The sequence below is a fragment of the Strix uralensis genome, chromosome 32, assembly GCF_047716275.1.
Source record: "Strix uralensis isolate ZFMK-TIS-50842 chromosome 32, bStrUra1, whole genome shotgun sequence".
In the NCBI taxonomy this organism is placed as follows: Eukaryota; Metazoa; Chordata; class Aves; order Strigiformes; family Strigidae; genus Strix; species Strix uralensis.
In genome coordinates, this window is record NC_134003.1 from 707,046 (window position 1) to 724,610 (window position 17,565).

A 17,565-nucleotide genomic window follows, 5' to 3' on the forward strand; every position below is an offset into this window, starting at 1 on the left:
GGGGGGTCTGGGGGCTGCAAAGGGGAAGGGATGGGCCTGGGGGGGTCTGGGGGCTGCAAAGGGGAAGGGATGGGCCTGGGGGGGTCTGGGGGCTGCAAAGGGGAAGGGATGGGCCTGGGTGGGGGGGTCTGGAGGCTGGAAAGGGGAAGGAGTGGGGCTGGGGGGGTCTGGGTGCTGTGAAGGGGAAGGAGTGGAGCTGGGGGGGGTCTGGGTGCTGTGAAGGGGAAGGGGGGGTGTTGGTGTCCACAGAGCTGGGGCTGAGATGGGGGGGGGGGGGGGGGAATGAGTGAGCCTGGGGGCCGCAGGGGCGCTGGGAGGGGCAGGTGCCCGGGCTGTGGGTGCTGCGGGGGGTGCAGCGAGCCCCCCAGACCCGTCCCCGCTGGGGCTGGCTGCCAGGCTCAGCTCTGCCCGAAACCAGGGCAGGATTTTTTGGGCCAGGGGCCCCATCAGAGCTCAGGATCTGGCCCCTCCCTGGGGCCACCTCGGGAGGGTGGAAGGGGGTGATGGTAGGAGCCACCCCGGTTTCGGGGGACAGGGGCACCGGGGCTCCCCCCAAACACACATCTGCATCCTGCCAGGCTTTTTATAGAGTGGGGCTGGTTGGGGGGGGGAGGAACGCGGCGTCCCCAGGGTGCCCAGGCTCCTGCTCCCCTCACCCTGCGGTTTCCTGCCTGGGTGCAGCTGCAGCTCTCCGGGGTGTTGCACAACCTGGCAGGGGGTGGGCTGCTGCCGGGGGCACAGCCTGGCATGGGGGGGGGGCACAGCACGAGGGGGCACATCCTGGGGGCACTTGGTGGCCTTGGGGGGTTTGTGGCATGGGGTGGGGGGGCACAGCACGGGGGGGCACAGCCTGGGGTATGTGGCATGGGAGGGGGGGGCACAGCACAGGGGACACAGCCTGGGGGCATTTGCCCCCATGGCCAAGGGACAGGGCATGGTTAGGGGGCACAGGGTGCATGGATGGGGCGTGCATGGACTGGACTGGGGGGGGGGGGGGGCACAGCCCAGCCTCCCACCACCCCCTGGAGTCACTCCCAGGCAAGGGAGGCTGCAGTGACACCTCCATTACTCCCCCCCCACCTCCCCGAGCATCCACTCCATTACAAATTCAAGGCATTTATTTGGGGGGGGGGGGGGGGTGTTAAGGCAGAGGGAAGGGGCTGATCCAGCCAGGCCCCCCCTCCCCAACACTGGGGGTTAGGCCCTTCTGTGTGGGACCCCCAAACCCAGCCCTGCGGGCAGAGCCCAGCCCTGCACCCCCGCTCCGGCGCAGATCCGCTTCCAGCGCCTTCACCCCTGGCCCCGGAGCTGCCCCCCCCCTCCCCGGGACCCATCTTGGGGACCCCCCTGGCTGGTTCTTCATGGGGGCAACACTGATCCCCCTCCTCAGAGGCTGCTCCCAGCCACGGGGCCTGGGGGCGGCTTTTGGCACCCCAGAATAAGGGGGTGTGGGGGGGCTACTCCCGGGGTCACATCCCAGCCCTGGGACCCCCCCAGGGCCAGGGACCCCCACCCAATGTGCAGGCACCTGCCAGCACGTCCAGCCCCTGGTTACTGTCCTGAGAAAAAATAGTCCAAGTTGGTGACGTGGAGACCCCCGGGATCTGGGGGGCTGGGGGGCGAGAGCAGAGGGGTGTCACTGAGCGGGGGGCTGGGGGGGCCCAGGGGCACCAGCACGTGCTGCCCCTCACCCTCTGGCTTGGCCCCCCGCTGCCCACCCGTCCGCCACGTCTGCCTGTACCTGCAGGAGGGGAGAGGGGTCCCAGGTTAAGGGGGGGGCAGGTGGAGCCCCCCCACCCCCAGCCCACCACCCCCTGGCACTCACCTCACCATGATGGCGACAAAGAGGGCGATGCCCAGGAGCAGGCTCCCCCCGGCCACCAGGAACGCGTAGGGGGATGCCACAGAGCGGGCGCTGGCTTTCACAACGGCCCCTGTGGCAGAGAGAGGGGGGGACGGGCTCGTTGTGGGGATGAGCAACTCGGGGGGGGGGGGGCAGCCCCCCTCCCCCAGCCAACCCGGGGACCCCTCCTCACCGCCAGCACCATCGGCAGCATCTTCCCAGAAGAGCTCGGGGGGCAACGTGACCCCATAGGTGCCATCATCGTCCATGGGGAACTGCAAGAGAAGGCGGTGGGGTGCAATGGGACGGGGCAGCCCCCCCACCCTGGTGTCCCCTTGTCCCACACCCGCTGTGTCCCCCCGGGGCTGAGGCTGTGCCCTACCTGCGAGCTGAAGGGTCCCATTTCAGAGGTGAGATCCCAGGGGTCTGCAAGGTCGGGGCGGGGAGTGTGAGTCTGAGGGACCTTGGGCTGAGCCCCCAGTCTTGGGACCACGTTTCCCCCCCCCCCCGCCTTTCCTACCTGTCCAGGGGGTGCCCACCACCTCCGGGCTCCACTCGCTCCACGCGCCGTGGCCGAACTCCTCCTGCGCCCGCACCTGCACCACGTGCTGTGTCCCCCGCAAAGCGTCGCGGATGTCCAGCCATGGCGTCATCACCTGGTCCACCTGGGAGGGGACAGGGGGGGTTGGGGACAGCCTCGCCGGGGCTGGGGGACACCCCCACGCCGGGGAGGGGGACTCTCACCTCCGTGAAGGTCTGGGCGGGCTCGGGGCGGTAGCGGACCTGGAAGCGGAGCCAGTAGAAACGGGGGTCCCAGGATGAGGGGTAGGACCAGTTGACCCGCAGCCGCTGCGGCGCCTTCTCCAGCGCTTGCACCGTCACGTTAATGGGGGGGTCGGGCTTCACTGCTGGGAAAGGGGGGGGCTCAGGGCCCGGCCCTGCTCCGCTTGGCCAGTCCTAGCCCGCGGCAAGAGGGAAGCGGCACTCACGGACGCTGCTGAGGGTGATGATCCTGTCCTCGCCCGCCGAGCCGCCGGCGCCGTTGTTGACGCACGTGGACACGACGAGGGATTCGGTGTCGGCGTCGGGTGGCACCTTCACCCGGCAAACAAACTTCCGCGCCTTGGAGAAGTAGCGGCACCGCTGCTCCGTGGCGTTCTCAGCCGTGAACCTGCGGGGACGGTGGCACACAGCGGGCACCGGCCTCGGGGAGAGGGACAGGAAAACCCCCTGCGCCCCCCCGGTGTGGGGCGGCAGCCCCAGCTCACCTCCGCTTCACCCAGAGCATCGCCCGCGTCCCCGGGGACGGCTTCACCCGCAGCGGCCACTCGCACAGGACGTCTTTGTCGGGGCTCCGCCGGTAGCAGGAGACCCGAGGAGTTTCGGGGGGCTCTGCAAAGCAGGGAGCTGCTGGGGGATGGGGGCCGCTGGACCAGGTGACGCCGCGAGGGAAATCCCTGCCCCGGCGCGGACCCACCTTCCACCAGCAGCCGCAGGGAGCGCAGCAGGCGGCCCCCCACGTAGCAGCCGTAGCGCCCCGAGTCCTCGTAGCGCAGGCGCCGCAGGAGCAGCGCGTTGCCCTCCGCCAGACGCCGGCTGGGGCCCCCCCCTGCCCCCCGTTCCTCCATCTGCCAGGACACGGTGACGTTCGCCAGCCCCTCGTCTCGGCAGGTCAAGGTGACGTTCACTCCCGGGCGCCCCAACACCGTGTCCCGTGAGAGCCCTGGGGGGGGGGGGGAGACACACGCACATGAGAGGGGGTCAGGCAATAGAGACGAGACCCCACAAGTGTCCCCAGAGGGGGGGACACCCCGTCATTTGCACCCCGGGCCCAGCAGCTTCTCAGTGTCAATATTTGCTGGAGGCAGCGAGCGACAGCTCCTGCTGAGTCAGCGATTCCCCACCGAGCTGGACACCGGCCCCCCCCCCACACACCCCCCCCGACACACGGACACCCCCCGACACCACCACGGGGACGGTGATTGCAGCCCCCGGGGGGGTCCGGTGGTGGGACCCTGCCGGGAGCGGAGAGCGGGGCTGCGGGAGAGCCACGGGCTGGGGCAGGGGGAAGCCCGGGGGGGCCCGGGGGGGGCCCGGTGCTGGAGGGGTTAAGCGGCCGGGCTGGTCGGTGGCTCCCGGCCAGGGCTGGGTCGGGGCCAGCGAGGCCGCCCGGGGCAGCTCTCCCGGCTCTCGCTGCAAAGGTCAACAGCCAGCGCGGACCTGTCGGTTCCCGTCGGTTCCTGCTGCCGGGAACGCACCCAGCACCCAGCACCCAATACACAGCACCCCCCCAGCACCCAGCACCCACCCGGGGTGCCCCGTCCCCGCACCCTGCCCGTCCCCCCCGGGCCCGTCCGAGCTCCGCCGGGGCGGGCAGGGAACCGTCCGTGCCCCCCCTCTATGGCTCAGACCCGCGGGACCCCGGTACCGGGAGAGGTGCCTCCCCCCCCGCCCACTCCGCCGTCCGGTCGGTCCCCGGTGCCGGTCGCACTCACCCGCGGGACCGCAGGGCCGCCCGGGAGCGACGGCGGCGGTGAGGAGGAGGAGGAGGAGGAGGAAGAGGAGGAGGAGGAGGAGCGGCCCTGGTGGCCGCGCCATGCGCCCGGTCCCGGGCAGGAAAACATCGGCGGAGCCGCCCGCGGCGCGGCCGGTGCCCGCGGTTGTGAAACCGGGACGGGGGGGCGGGGGGGGGGCGGCTCCGCCGCGGCAGCACGTGCGCCGGGGGGGGGCGGGGACAGCCGGTACGGGGCGGGGGGGGAGCCACCCCCGCCCCCTCCACCCCCTCGGTGCTCCCCCGGTGTCCCGTACCTGCGGACCCCCCCCCCCCCCCGCCCATGACACAAGACACGGCAGAAGCTGCTCAGAATTTTTTTTTTTTCTTTTTATATATAAAAAAAGCTGGGTTTAGGTTCTTTTTTTTTTCTCTGTGGACCCATAAAATGATACAATTCCGTAATATAGAAACGTGTAATAAATTAGACGCCCCGATCCTCGCCCCCGCGCGCCCCCCCCACCCCCCCCAACCCACAAAATAACCCCCAAACACCCCCAAAAATAGACTCCAGCCCACGCCAGAGCCTGTCCTGAACAGTTTCCTCTTTGGTATCAAGGAGAGAGCGGCCCCGAGACCCCGACACCCCCCAGAGACCCTCCGCCGGGGAGGGGACGATGCCCACCCGCACCCCCCGGGGAAGACGGGCCGGTGCCCCGGGAGCTGGCGAGGAGGAGGAGGAGGAGGAGGAGGGAGGAAGCGGAGGCCGAGGGTTGTGCAAGACCCTGGCGTGGGAGTGAATCACGGCGGCCTGCAAACACCCCTGCTGCGGCAGAAAGCAGGAAGGAGCCGGGGAACACTTCCCCTTTCCCACCCGGCCCCCCCAAAGGCGGGGAGGGCGGGGGGGGCAGGGGACAGTGACACCCCTCAACCCCCGACCCCGCGCCTGACCCCCGCGCTCTCTCCGTAACCAGCCCTGCCAACACCGAGAGAAACAAGTCGCTCTGTAAACTTGGAGGGTTTTTCCTTCCTTTTTTTTTTTTTTTTTCTATTTGTTGTGGGGTTTGGTTTTTTTTTTTTTTCCTTGTTTTTCCTTTTTTTTATATAAAAAGAAGACACGTGGGTGAGGAGTGGAGGAGGAGGCAGGGCGCTGTCACAGCCCCCCCCCAGGCCCCCACGCCTGCCCGCGGCGGTGGCTCTGGCATGATACATTCGCGTGTGAGGGGGTATTTGCGCTCCGTGGAGGTGAATACTGAGAGAGGAGCGGCCGGGGGGGGGCTGCTGGGGGGCTGCTGGGGACGGCGTCCTTCCGTCCGACCACCCCGGGGACAGGGAAGAGGATTTTTTTTTTTTCGTTTTTTTGGTTACACTGCAAGTCCAGACTCCTCCAAACCTCAGCCCACACTCTGCTCCCCCCACGGGACCCCTCCCCAGGAGGGGTTTGGGCCCTCCCCGGGGCCATGGCGAGAAAAGGGGGCGAGGGGAGGCCCCTGGCTGCCCCGGGAGGGGACACAACCCCCCCCCCCTCCCTCCCCACCTCCCCAGCCTCACACCTTGAGCGTTTTGTCGGCCGCGGCGCTGGGGCTGCCGGCGGCGCTGCCCTCGCTGCCTTTCTTCTTGCGCAGGGTCTCGATCCAGCCGGCGCTGGGGCGGGTGCTGAAGCTGGAGAGCGCCAGGGAGCTGAGCCGCATGTTCTTGCCCGACATGATGAGCTCCCCGAAACCCTCTTGGTGGGAGAAGGCGTAGCCGGAGCGGCGCGAGCCCGCGCGCCCCACGCGCCGCATGCACCGGTGCTGGGTTTTCTGTTTCTTCCGTACCAGCTGAGTGTAGCGCACCTGGGGACAAAGGGACAGGGTCAGGGACCCGCGGAAACGCCTCGCTGGCAGGGGACGGGACCCCCGGGGAGCTCTCACCGTGTCTGAAAGTTCAGGTTTCAGGTCCAGTTTGAGGAAGCGAAAGGCCACGACGGGCACGATACAGACCACGGTGGTGAGGGCGATGGTCAGCCAGACCGTGGGCTGGGCCAGCGTGTTCTGAGCGTTACCTGGGGGGGTGGCGGGGGGGAAAAACATGGGTTCAGGCAGGGCCTGGCCGGGGCAGCACCCTGCTGGGGTGGGGGGGGGCATCGCTCAGCGCCCCCCAGGACTCACCCACGAAGCGGAATTGGTTGGGGAACATCTGGAAGAGGCCGTCGCTGTGCATGGTGAAGAGGATGGCGAAGTAGGCGGCCAGGCTGCCCCAGATGAAGAAGTGGTTGATGGCCGTCCAGAAACCCGTGTCCAGCCCGATCTGGCGGAGAGGGGGAAGGAGGTGGCAGGGCTCAGGGCCGGCTGCGGTGCTCTGAGCCTTCACGCGCTCTTTGTGAAAGGATGGGTTTAGAATCCCAGAATCATCTGGGTTGGAAAAGCCCTTGAAGCTCCTCCAGCCCAACCATGAACCTCACCCTGACCGTTCCCAACTCCACCAGATCCCTCAGCGCTGGCTCAACCCGACTCTTCAACCCCTCCAGGGATGGGGACTCCCCCCCTGCCCTGGGCAGCCCATTCCAACGCCCAACAACCCCTTCTGCAAAGAAATCCTTCCGAAGAGCCAGTCTGACCCTGCCCTGGCACAAGGCGAGGGGCCGAGCAGCCGCATCCCTACCTGCACGCTGACCACGATGACGAGGGAGGTGGCGACGGTGACGGCGAAGGACTGGTAGTCGGCCAGCTGGGCGCCATCGTCACGGGTGGCGTCAGCGAAGACGCCGTAGGGGATGAAGAACATGAGGACGGAGGTGTAGATGCCCTGGGCGATGCAGATGAAGAACTCTCGCTTGTTAAAGAGCAGGTTCAGCTGCCCAGGCTCGTAGAGCTTGGGGTACTCCATGCTCCGCTGCTCTGGCACATCCTGGGGACACGGGGCACTCTGAGCACCTCTGTCCTCCGCCACCACCCGCGGAGGGACAAGGGCACCTGGGCAGCCCCTTCTCCCACACAGCAGAGCCAGGCCAGCACCTTGAGCACCCAGGGCCCCCCCTCACCCCCCCGCCCTCCACCGTACCTGGTCAAAGACACCCATGGCGAGCACAGGCAGCGACGTGTAGACGATGTTGTACAGCGTGATGAAGTACTGGTCGTACACGGTCTGCACGGAATGGAGAGCTCAGGGGGACACCAGACCTGCCCACCCCATGCCCCAGCTGGCACCCGCGTCCCCACAGCTGCAGGGAGAGGAGAGCCACCGCCAGCCCCCACCCCGTGGGTGCCCTCGCACCCACCACATGCTGCCGCGCTCCGGAAGGATCCCAGGCTGTGCCCGCTGGTGCAGGGTGAAGCCCCCCCAGAAAGCCCTGAGCACGCAGAGGGGTCCCGCAGGCAAAACCCTCCCCAACTCCGAGCACGAGGAGCCAGCAACTCACCTGCGCCGAGAAGCCACAGAAGAAGCCAAACCAGAAGTGGACCATGGTGAAGGCAAAGTTCTTGTAGAAGAAATAGCAGAGGAACTTGCACATGCGTAGGTAGGACCAGCGCCCGTGCACCAGGAGCAGGCGCTGCAGGAACTTGAACTGGGAGAAGGAGTAGTCGGAGGCCAGCACCGCCTGGATGCCCTCCTGCCCGCTGATGCCCACCCCGATGTGGGCAGCTGTGGAAGGAAGAGACACGTGGAGTGATGAGAGCACAGCGGGGCTGGGGGTGGCACCCCCCCTGCCGGATTGTGTTCCTGAGAGGCACAGAGGGGCGAGGACAGAGGCTGCAAGTGGGGACCTGACCCTCCTGCGGCTCCCCAGGACTTACTCTTGATCATGCTGACGTCGTTGGCCCCGTCCCCGATGGCCAAGGTCACAGCTTTCTTGTACTTCTTCACCAGCTCCACCACCTGGGCTTTCTGCAAGGGCGTGACACGGCAGCAGATGACGGCCTTGCAGGCACACGCCGTCTCCAGGAACTCCACCTCCATGTCAGCCTCCAGCGCGTGGGCCTGCGAGGAGAGCGGGGAGAGGGTGGGGGGCCCGGCCCGCAGCCAGGCACCGTGCCCTGTCCCGCCCGGCGCTCCCAGCTCCCTACCAGGCTGTGTCCGTTGATGACCAGGGCGTATTCACCCGCGATGGCTTCCAGCACGGAGGTGAGCTTGGAGGAGGAGACTTTCTCCTGGTAGGAGAAGCCGTTGCCTACGGAGCGCGACGCATCCATCATCTTCTCCCGGGCTTTCCTGAGGAGAAAGAGAGGGGTCAGGGGGTCCTCGATTCAGGGCACTTCCGTCTCCCCCAGCTCCCCCAGGCGCAGCCGGGCCCCACGTCAGCGCCGCGCGCGTGTCCTCCGCCCAGCCCTGCCCCCCGACCCTCACCTCAGCTCCTCTCGCACCTCCAGCACGGTGTGGCCGGTGACCACAAACACCTCCGTCATGTCGTCCGTCAGCATCTTGCAGGAGTAGCCGATGTTCACGGCCGTTTCTAGGGATGGGAAAGCAGGGACTGAGCCAAGGTCCCACCATCCCCCAGGCAGGTGGGATCCTGCCCGCGAACATCCTCGTCTCCAGCCAGCCCAGACCCCCCCCAGCAATGCCTCACCCTGTTTGTCCCCCGTCAGCACCCAGATCTTGATGTTGGCCAGCGTCAGGATGGCGATGGTTTCAGGGACCCCCTGCTGCAGTTTGTCCTCGATGGCCGTGGCTCCGAGCAGCTAGAGGACCCAAACAGGCAGGAGATCAGCAGGGGTTGCTCCCCAGCCCCCTCCCACCCAGTGCCCCCAGCCCACCTACCATCATATCGTGCTCCACCTCGTCATAGAGCCGAGCCAGACGATCCTCACGGGCCTCGGCGGCGCTGCCGGCCCGGTGCAGCCGCTCCGACCAGTCCTCGTAGTAGCTCTCCTCCAGGTCTTTGTAGGCCAACACCAGCGTCCGCAGCCCCTCGCCAGCATATTCCTGTGAGGAGCCGGAGCTGGGTGCCCAGGCAGAGCCCGAGGGTGTCCCCAGATCCCCTGATCGCTCCCCAGGACAGGGCACAAGCCGGGCTCCGCGCCTCTGGGCAGCCCCCTCTTCCCTTCCCGGCCCTGCCCGCAGGACCCTGCCCCGCTCACGTTGAGGTGGTCGGTGGTGACGTTGGTCAGGTCCTGGTTGACGGGGTGCAGGCGTTCCAGCAGGATGGTGTCAGCACCTTTGCAGTACAGCCGGATCTTGCCCTCGGGGCTGCGGACTGTGGGGAGCAGGGGACAAGCTGCCTGGTTCAGGGGTGCAGAAGCAAAATCCCGCTCCAACCCCCAGCCACCCCCCTCCACGATGCCTCTAAGTCACGTCAGCGTGGGGCTGGTCCCCAACACATCACACCGAGCCCCCGCGCCCCAGCCCACAGAATCATCTCGGTTGGAAAAAACCTTGACATCATCTCATCCAACCATGAACCTCACACTGACCCCACCACGGCCCTCCCAGCCCCACGACCTCACCGATGACAGACATGCGCTTGCGGATGTTGTTGAAGTCCAGGATGGCCAGCAGCTGGTAGGTGATGGCTCGACCCAACTCGTGCACCGTGATAGTCTTGGGCGTGCGGGACCGGAACACGAAACCAAAGTTTCTGGCAGCCGTGACCAGAGCTCCCTCGTCTGGGGACTGAGCTTTGTAATACAGCTCCCCTGGGGACAGCACGGGGGGGTCAGGGCCACCGCCGTGCCCCGAGCCACGCAGGGATGGGTCCTGCCCTCCGCGCCCACCTTCGCTCTTCTCCTCGGACATGACGGTGTGGCAGAGCGAGAGCAGGCGGAAGAACTCGTGTACGTGGGGGTCTCCCAGCTTGACGGCTTCCAGCAGGCCAGGGTCCCAGAACTGGAACCGAGGGTCTGCCAGCGGGTTGAAGGAGAAGTCGACGGGCTCCGGCCTCTGGCAGGGGCAGAGACGGGGTTACCCCGCTGCGGCACACGGCACAGCCCCGCACCGGCCCCGCGGCACCCTTACCTCTCCCAGCTCCGCCTTGTGACCCAGCACATCCTGCACGTCACCTGTGGGCACGGAGTTAACCAGGACAAGGACTCAACGCTGCTGCCCCACCCACATCCCCACCCAGGGTGGGGGGCACGGGGGAGCAGCAGCCCCCCACAACACTACGGCTGAGCCCCCTCCTCCCTCCAGCTGCCCCAAGGGCCCCAAAGGGTCTGCAGGAAGGGAGCTGGTGCACCCACCCCCCCGGGGCTGGCTCGGCCCCGGCACCCTGCGCTCACCGTAGCTGTGCCCGTTCACGGAGCACTTGCTGAAGACCATGATGTTCTGGGTGAGGGTGCCAGTCTTGTCGGAGAAGATGTACTCCACCTGCCCCAGCTCCTCGTTGAGGGTGGTGGTCCGGGCCTCGGCTGGTGTCCGACGCTTGGCACAGTACATCTTCTTGTCCCAGTTGATGAAGTAGCTGTGCCCGAGACGGATCACCTCCACGCTGCGGGGAGGGGACAGCCAGGTGTCACCGGGGCAGGGCAACACCTTGCACTGAGCCAGCGACGATGGGCACACACACACGCCCAACCCCAGACCCCCAAGCGCCTGGGGAGGGGGGGAACCCCGGCTCCCAGGGCCCCCCACGCTGCTTGCCAGCTCCCGCGCCCTTTCCCAGGGCTGGCCCGCACCCGCTCCTAACGACAGCCACCGCCAAGCCAGCGCTGGGGACGCGGGGCCTGGCACCCAGGGAGCAGCCCGCGGGGCTCCCCGAGTATCTCTCACACCTACGCGCCCCAAACCCCCTCCCCAGCCCCCAGGGCAGACAGCAATGAGCTAGTGGGAGGGGTGGGGGCGACACGTTCTTACCTCGGGGCTAAGGGTGACAGAACCCATGCTGGGGAACGAAAAGAGAGAGAAATTAAAAGAGAGAGAGAAGGGGACAGTGCAGGAGCCTGGGAGCTGCAGGAGGGCAGAGCAAAATAACCAGCATGCAGCCAGGGCAGGGAGAGACGAGCAGCCAGACAGACACAGCTGGGGGGGGGGGGGCCCCGAGGGACCTGTGGGGTCTCAGGTCTTGGGGTATCCCGGAGGGCAGACGTGGCCCGTCACCAGGAGAGCAGCCCGCGCCCACCCCACGCACACAGCGCTGCCCCTGGATCCCCATCCCCGTCTCCCCACCCCAGAGGACACCCCTAATTCCTGGTGCCTGGCCCTCGCACGCCCCCAGCCCAGCCCCTCGGCCCCTGCCCTACCTCACGTAGAGCGAGATGGGCACCACAGTGTTGAGGATGATGATGTAGGACCAGAAGGAGAGGAAGCCAGAGAAGAAGGCACTGTGCACCCCCTCGTCCCAGGGCAGGTAGATCTGGAAGCAGACGCCCACCTCGTGCTCCCAGATGGCGTTGCCGATGGCCAGGATCACCCCCATGCACACCAGGAACCCGAAGATCTGGGGACAGGAGGGGACATCAGAGCCCCAAGCGGGTCAGAGCGGGGGCTCCCCGGGATTTCCCTTCCGCGTACCCAGAGCACCAGCGTGTTCATCAGCCGATCGATGCTCGTCCGCTTGAACTTGGTCCGGCCGCTGTTCTGCATCAGTTTTGTGTCGGGCCCTGGGGAGAGGGAAGGGCGTCAGCGGGGTCCCTCCCCTCCCCTCCATGCAGCGGCCGCAGCTGCCCCCAGCCCACCTGCGAAGATGACGAGGCCGAAGCACCACTCGGTGTTGCGCAGGACGCAGCCCCGCAGCAGCATGTTCTGGTTGCTCAGGGGGTACTTGTTCTCCTTCCAGTACAGCGTCCCACCAAACTTGTCCAGTTTGTTGTTGGGGGGTTCACAGATCACCTCGCCTGGGCGCAGGGGATGGTTTGGCTGTAACGTGCCTTCTCCACGTGGCCAGCTCCAGCCCAGCGCCCCCAGCTCCAGCCCAGCGCTCTCAGATCCATCCCAGCGCCCCCAGCTCCAGCCCAGCGCTCCCAGCTCCAGCCCAGCACCCCCAGCTCCAGCCCAGCACTCCCAGCTCCAGCCCAGCGCCCGCAGCTCCAGCCCAGCGCCCCCAGCTCCAGCCCAGCACTCCCAGCTCCATCCCAGCGTCCCCAGCTCCAGCCCAGCACTCCCAGCTCCATCCCAGCGTCCCCAGCTCCAGCCCAGCACTCCCAGCTCCAGCCCAGCGCCCCCAGCTCCATCCCAGCGCCCCCAGCTCCATCCCAGCGCCCCCAGCTCCATCCCAGCACTCCCAGCTCCAGCCCAGCGCCCTCAGCTCCAGCCCAGCGCCCCCAGCTCCAGCCCAGCGCCCTCAGCTCCAGCCCAGCGCCCTCAGCTCCAGCCCAGCGCCCCCAGCTCCAGCCCAGCGCTCTCAGATCCATCCCAGCGCTCCCAGCTCCAGCCCAGCGCCCCCAGCTCCAGCCCAGCGCCCCCAACACCAGTCCCAGCTCCCCAGAAATCCGCTTGAAGCCTGCGTGGATGGTCCCGGTCTCTCCAGGGTGGACCCACGCCAGGTGACGGAGGAAGAAACCCAGGGGCTGCCCCGTTGTAGAGGACCAGTCGCAGGCACTCACCGTCAAACCGAGCCAGCTTGCTGGTGTCACCCAGCTCCGAGGTGACAGGGATGGCTTGTCGCACCTTCATGTTGGTCTCTCTGCGGGCAAGAAGGGACCACACGTGGGGTTAGCGACGGCCGGGCAGGGAGGGCCTTCGCAGATACTCCCCATTTCAGGCCCCCGGCAGCTCCTGCTCGTTCTCACGCCGCCCTCCTGCCTTCCCCTGCCAGGCGAGGCGAGCAGGGGGCACCTACCCGTCCAGCTCCGCCGTCTCTATGTAGCACAACCCGTGGGGTTCGCTGCTGGAGAGGAGGAGGAGGTCAGCCTGCCGGGAGAGACACACGAAGGGTTGTGCTGACACCGGGGCTCCCTTACCCCTCCTTCCCCCAGGGAAGCTCCTGGCGCTCGGACACCAAGAACCCGCGGGCTCTGCGGAGCCGTGCGTCCTCAGCGGGGTGCTGCCAGCACCCTGGCCTGGACACCATCGCCTGGAGCACCCACAGCAGCCAAATTCCTGGAGCTCAAACAACGGCTCAAACGCTACAACCTAAATCAGGTTGACCCAGCACTGAGGGATCTGGTGGAGTTGGGAATGGTCAGTGTGAGGTTCATGGTTGGACTGGAGGAGCTTCAGGGTCCTTTCCAACCGAGATTTACAGAATCACAGAATCACTCAGGTTGCAAAAGCCCCTCGGGATCAGAGAGTCCAACCCTCAGCCCGACTCTACAAAGCTCTCCGCTACCCCACATCCCCCCACAGCTCATCCAAACGGCCCTTAAACACACCCAGGGGTGGGGACTCCACCCCCTCCCTGGGCAGCCTATTCCACTCTCTGACCACTCTTTCGGGGAAACATTTTTCCCTCCTGTCCAGCCTGACCCTCCCCTGTTGCAGTTTCAAGCCGTTCCCTCTCGTTCTGTCACTAATTCCCTGGGAGCAGAGACCAGCACCAACCTCTCCACAACGTCCTTTCAGGGAGCTGCAGAGAGTGATGAGGTCTCCCCTCCCCTTCTCCTCCTCACACTGAACAGCCCCAGCTCCTTCCATCGCTCCTCACAGGATTTATTCTCCAGCCCCTTCCCCACCTCGTTGCCCTCCTCTGCCCTCGCTCCAGCCCCTCGAGATCTCTCTCGGATTGAGGTGCCCAAAACTGGACACAACGCACCATCTAAGCTGGAAAGTCACCGCCACGTCACACTCACCGCCACGAACTGGTTGTTCTCCAACTTGATGATGTCTCCGACACGGACGTTCATCCATTGCTCCTGCCGGAGGCTGCAGAGGGACAGCGGAGGGGAGTTAGGGAGGAGCTGGCAGCATTGCTTCTGCCCTGCCCCTGCCTGTCCCGCAGGGCCCCGTGTCACCCTCCCCAGCTGCCCCGTCCCCGCGACACTCACACTCCGCTGATCAGCACCTGAGACTGCCGGTTGTTCACCTGGTTGTCGCTTTTATGGCGGAACTGGGCGCGGAGGGGAAGAGACGGCGGCGTCAGCCCCTCCGGGGATGGGGTCCCGCATCCCTCCCCCTGCAAATGCCACAGCCCCGGGCGCTGCCCGCCCGCACCAGGGTCGCAGCCCCCCCCCCAGCCAGCCCAGGTACGCAGGGGACCGCTCACATAGTCGTCGGTGGCATCTTTGACAGCTGTGATGGTTAAGACAAGAACCAAAGGCACGATGGTGGTGAACCAGGAGAGCGAAGAGATCTGCGGGATCAGCTGGGGACGGAGAGAGCGAGTTAGAGGGGACCAGGCCAGCCCCAGGCCCACGCTACCCCTGCTCCAGGGTGCCAAACCCACCGCTCCCCCGGGGCGGGACGTGCCCTGAGCCCTCCCGGCTGCCCAGCCAGGGAAGAACAACGTTGGGGGGGGGGCCCCCATCTGCCTCCTCAGGCCCCCCAGCACTCACCTGCAGGATGAGGAGGAAGAGGAAATAGGTGTTGGCCACTTCCTGGAACTGCTCGAAGAGGTTGACGGGCAGGAAGGTGACAATGTTGTACTTGGAGGTCTTGATGCAGTTGCTCTGGGGCGAGAAGGGGGGTCACGAATTGCTGAGGCCCCGTGACCCCCCAGCATCGCTCTGGGGGCAGGGCTGCAGCTCACCGCGCCCCTAATTCGGGCGCTCTGGACACCAGTCTGGTCCCCCAGCTCCTGCCCCTGCTCCGAGGCCGCAGCAGCTTCCTCGAGAAGCGGATTCCTCCTCCCCAGGGACCAGCAGCATCCGGAGCATCCGGTCAGCAGCACCCGGCCCCCCCCAAGGGTCACCCCAACCCAGACCCCCGGCTCCACCGCCCCGCAGCGAGGCCGAGGCAGGGCCTGGTCCTGAGCAGCCAGAAATAACCTCCGGCGCGGAGGGGGAGGCCAAGGTGAGCGGTGCCCCTCCCCCAGCGCTCCGGAAGCTCATTAATTACCCACAAACCGAACCGCATCGGGGCGCAGGCAGAGCTGGGGGGTTTCGGGCCCCAGCAGAGGATGGGGGGGCTGCGTTCCCCCCCTCTGCGAGCACACTGTGCCCCCCCTCCAGCTGCCCCAGAGCTCCGTTGGCGTTAACGGCTCGTCAGCACAATTTTCTCAGGGACAAACATCTATTTTTAGCCATAACCCCCCCCCTCTGCTGACCCAGAGGGTGACGCAGGCCCCAGCCCCCCCAAACCTGCCCGAGCCACGAGGGACGGGGCTCAGCCCCCCCACTCACCGCGTACTGGAACTTCTCGTTGTACTCCCGCGCGTTGGCTCGCACCCGCCTCTCCTCCTCTGCAACACAGCGTGTGGCCTGTCAGCCTCGCGCCCCTGCGCCCCAAACCTCCCCTCTGCGCCCCCAAACCTCCCCCCTGCGCCCCCAAACCTCCCCTCTGCGCCCCCAAACCTCCCCCCTGCGCCCCCAAACCTCCCCTCTGCGCCCCCAGACCTCCCCTCTGCACCCCCAGACCTTCCCTCTGCACCCCCAGACCTTCCCTCTGCGCCCCAAACCTCCCCTCTGCGCCCCCAAACCTCCCCCCTGCGCCCCCAAACCTCCCCTCTGCGCCCCCAGACCTCCCCTCTGCAGCCCCAAACCTGCCCTCTGCTCCCCCAAACCTTCCCTCTGCACCCCCAGACCTCCCCTCTGCACCCCCAGACCTTCCCTCTGCGCCCCCAAACCTGCCCTCTGCGCCCCCAAACCTCCCCCCTGCGCCCCCAGACCTCCCCTCTGCACCCCACAGCCAGCCAGATCTACCCCCCTGCACCCCAAAAGCCCCCCAGGCAAGCCCAGGAGGCCCCAGACCCCCAGGGTAGGGAAGCCCCCCAGCTGTGTGGTGTGGCCCTGTGCTCCCCCCACCCCTGCTCCCCCAGAGCCCCAGCGTTGCACCCGCAGCACTCCTCTTCTGCACCCCCAGACCCTCCGGCACTGCCTATCTGCACCCCCAGAACTGCACCCCTGACCCCCAGCCTCACTGACAGACACCTCCAGATCCCCAGTCCTGCACCCCCAGACCCCCAGCCCTGTTTAGCTGCACCCCCAGACCCCCACCCTTGCTTCTCTGCACCCCTGGAACTGGATAGCTGCACCCCCAGACCCCCACCCCTGCTTAGCGGGACCCTCAGACCCCCACCCTTGCTTCTCTGCACCCCCAGAACTGGATATCTGCACCCCCAGACTTCCAGACCTCCAGCCGTGTACCCCCAGCCCCCCAGACCTGAATATCTGCACCCCCAGACCCCTACCCCAGAACTCCCAGTTCCTGCACCCCCAGCCCTGGCTATCTGCACCCCCAGACCCCCAGCCCTGTTTAGCTGCACCCCCAGCCCCCCAGCCCTGTACCCCCAGTCCCCAGCTTTGCTTCTCTGCACCCCCAGACCCCCAGCCCTGTTTAGCTGCACCCCCCAGCCCCCCAGCTCTGGATATCTGCACCCCCAGACCCCCACCCTTGCTTCTCTGCACCCCCAGCCCTGGATATCTGCACCCCCAGACCCCCAGCCCTGTACCCCCAGTCCCCAGCTTTACTTCTCTGCACCCCCAGCTCTGGATATGTGCACCCCCAGCCCCCTACCCCGGCACCCCCAGCCCTGGATATCTGCACCCCCAGCCCCCCAGCCCTGGATATCTGCACTCCCAGACCCCCGGCCCTGGATACCTGCACCCCCAGACCCCCAGCCCTCCAGCTCTGGATATCTGCACCCCCAGACCCCCAGCCCAGGATATCTGCACCCCCAGTTCCTGCACCCCCAGCCCCCTACCCCAGCACCCCCAGTTCCTGCACCCCCGGCCCCCCGGGCCCGCCCGCCCCGCACCCACCCGCCCCGCCGGGGGCTCGGACCCGCGGCCACTTCTCGGGCATCTCCCGGGGCACCGTCACGGCTGCGGGGCCGCGGCGCGCCCCGACGGCCCCATCCCGCGCTGCCGGTGCCCCGGCCCGGGCCCTCCCGCCCCGCCCCGCCGCGTTGCCGAGGCAACGGCCTCACCGGGGCCCACCGGGGCCTACCGGGGCCTACCGGGGGCCCCGCCCCGCGCCGCTCACCTGGGGCCCGGCGGGCCGCGCACCGCTCCATGGCCCGCGGCCCCGCAGCCCATGGGGAGCGGGCGGCCGGGGCCGGGGGCCGGGGGCCGGTACCGGGGGCCGCTGCGGCCCCGCTGCCGCTGCCGCGCCGCTGCCGCCGCCTCAGCGCCCCATGGCCGCGGCGGCGCCGGTCGGCGGCGGAAGTGATGGGGGGGGCGGGCAGCGGAGGGGGGGAGCGACCCAACGCTGCCCCGGGGGGACGGGGCTGCCCGGGGGGGTGGGACGGCACCGGGGGTGCCCGGGGAGCGGCACCGGGGGG

The 17,565-nt window shown here is 67.6% G+C and overlaps 2 protein-coding genes across 7 annotated transcripts; both read right to left on the bottom strand.

Annotated features, from left to right (window-relative positions):
- Positions 1-1,100: 1,100 nt before the first annotated feature.
- On the bottom strand, positions 1,101-4,522 carry IL6R (interleukin 6 receptor). Of its 5 annotated transcripts, none has more exons than XM_074853106.1 (10): positions 4,339-4,522; positions 3,321-3,566; positions 3,112-3,235; positions 2,833-3,014; positions 2,588-2,751; positions 2,364-2,508; positions 2,226-2,269; positions 2,037-2,118; positions 1,826-1,934; positions 1,101-1,741 (listed from the first exon to the last, which is right to left on the bottom strand). In XM_074853106.1, exons 1-10 carry the CDS (start codon positions 4,439-4,441, stop codon positions 1,552-1,554), a joined length of 1,389 nt encoding a protein of 462 aa, XP_074709207.1. In that variant the 5' UTR covers positions 4,442-4,522; the 3' UTR covers positions 1,101-1,551. The 5 variants fall into 5 exon arrangements, with proteins under 5 accessions (XP_074709207.1, XP_074709205.1, XP_074709208.1 ...); XM_074853104.1 differs by having other exon boundaries at positions 3,112-3,250; XM_074853107.1 differs by having other exon boundaries at positions 2,588-2,748; positions 4,339-4,521.
- A 1,357-nt stretch (positions 4,523-5,879) lies between these two features.
- Positions 5,880-17,378, bottom strand: ATP8B2 (ATPase phospholipid transporting 8B2). 2 transcript variants are annotated; one of them, XM_074853102.1, is made up of 27 exons: positions 17,268-17,378; positions 15,467-15,525; positions 14,681-14,794; positions 14,392-14,490; positions 14,174-14,235; positions 13,979-14,051; positions 13,030-13,100; positions 12,794-12,873; positions 11,927-12,085; positions 11,763-11,851; positions 11,492-11,688; positions 10,532-10,740; positions 10,269-10,312; positions 10,028-10,193; positions 9,761-9,949; positions 9,395-9,510; positions 9,075-9,239; positions 8,884-8,995; positions 8,661-8,766; positions 8,381-8,525; positions 8,111-8,294; positions 7,735-7,958; positions 7,377-7,460; positions 6,978-7,223; positions 6,485-6,623; positions 6,248-6,378; positions 5,880-6,169 (listed from the first exon to the last, which is right to left on the bottom strand). In XM_074853102.1, the coding sequence occupies exons 1-27, from the start codon at positions 17,296-17,298 to the stop codon at positions 5,882-5,884; spliced, it is 3,582 nt and encodes a 1,193-aa protein (XP_074709203.1). In that variant the 5' UTR covers positions 17,299-17,378; the 3' UTR covers positions 5,880-5,881. The 2 variants fall into 2 exon arrangements, with proteins under 2 accessions (XP_074709203.1, XP_074709202.1); XM_074853101.1 differs by lacking the exon at positions 17,268-17,378 and adding an exon at positions 17,045-17,127.
- Between the last annotated feature and the right edge of the window lie 187 nt (positions 17,379-17,565).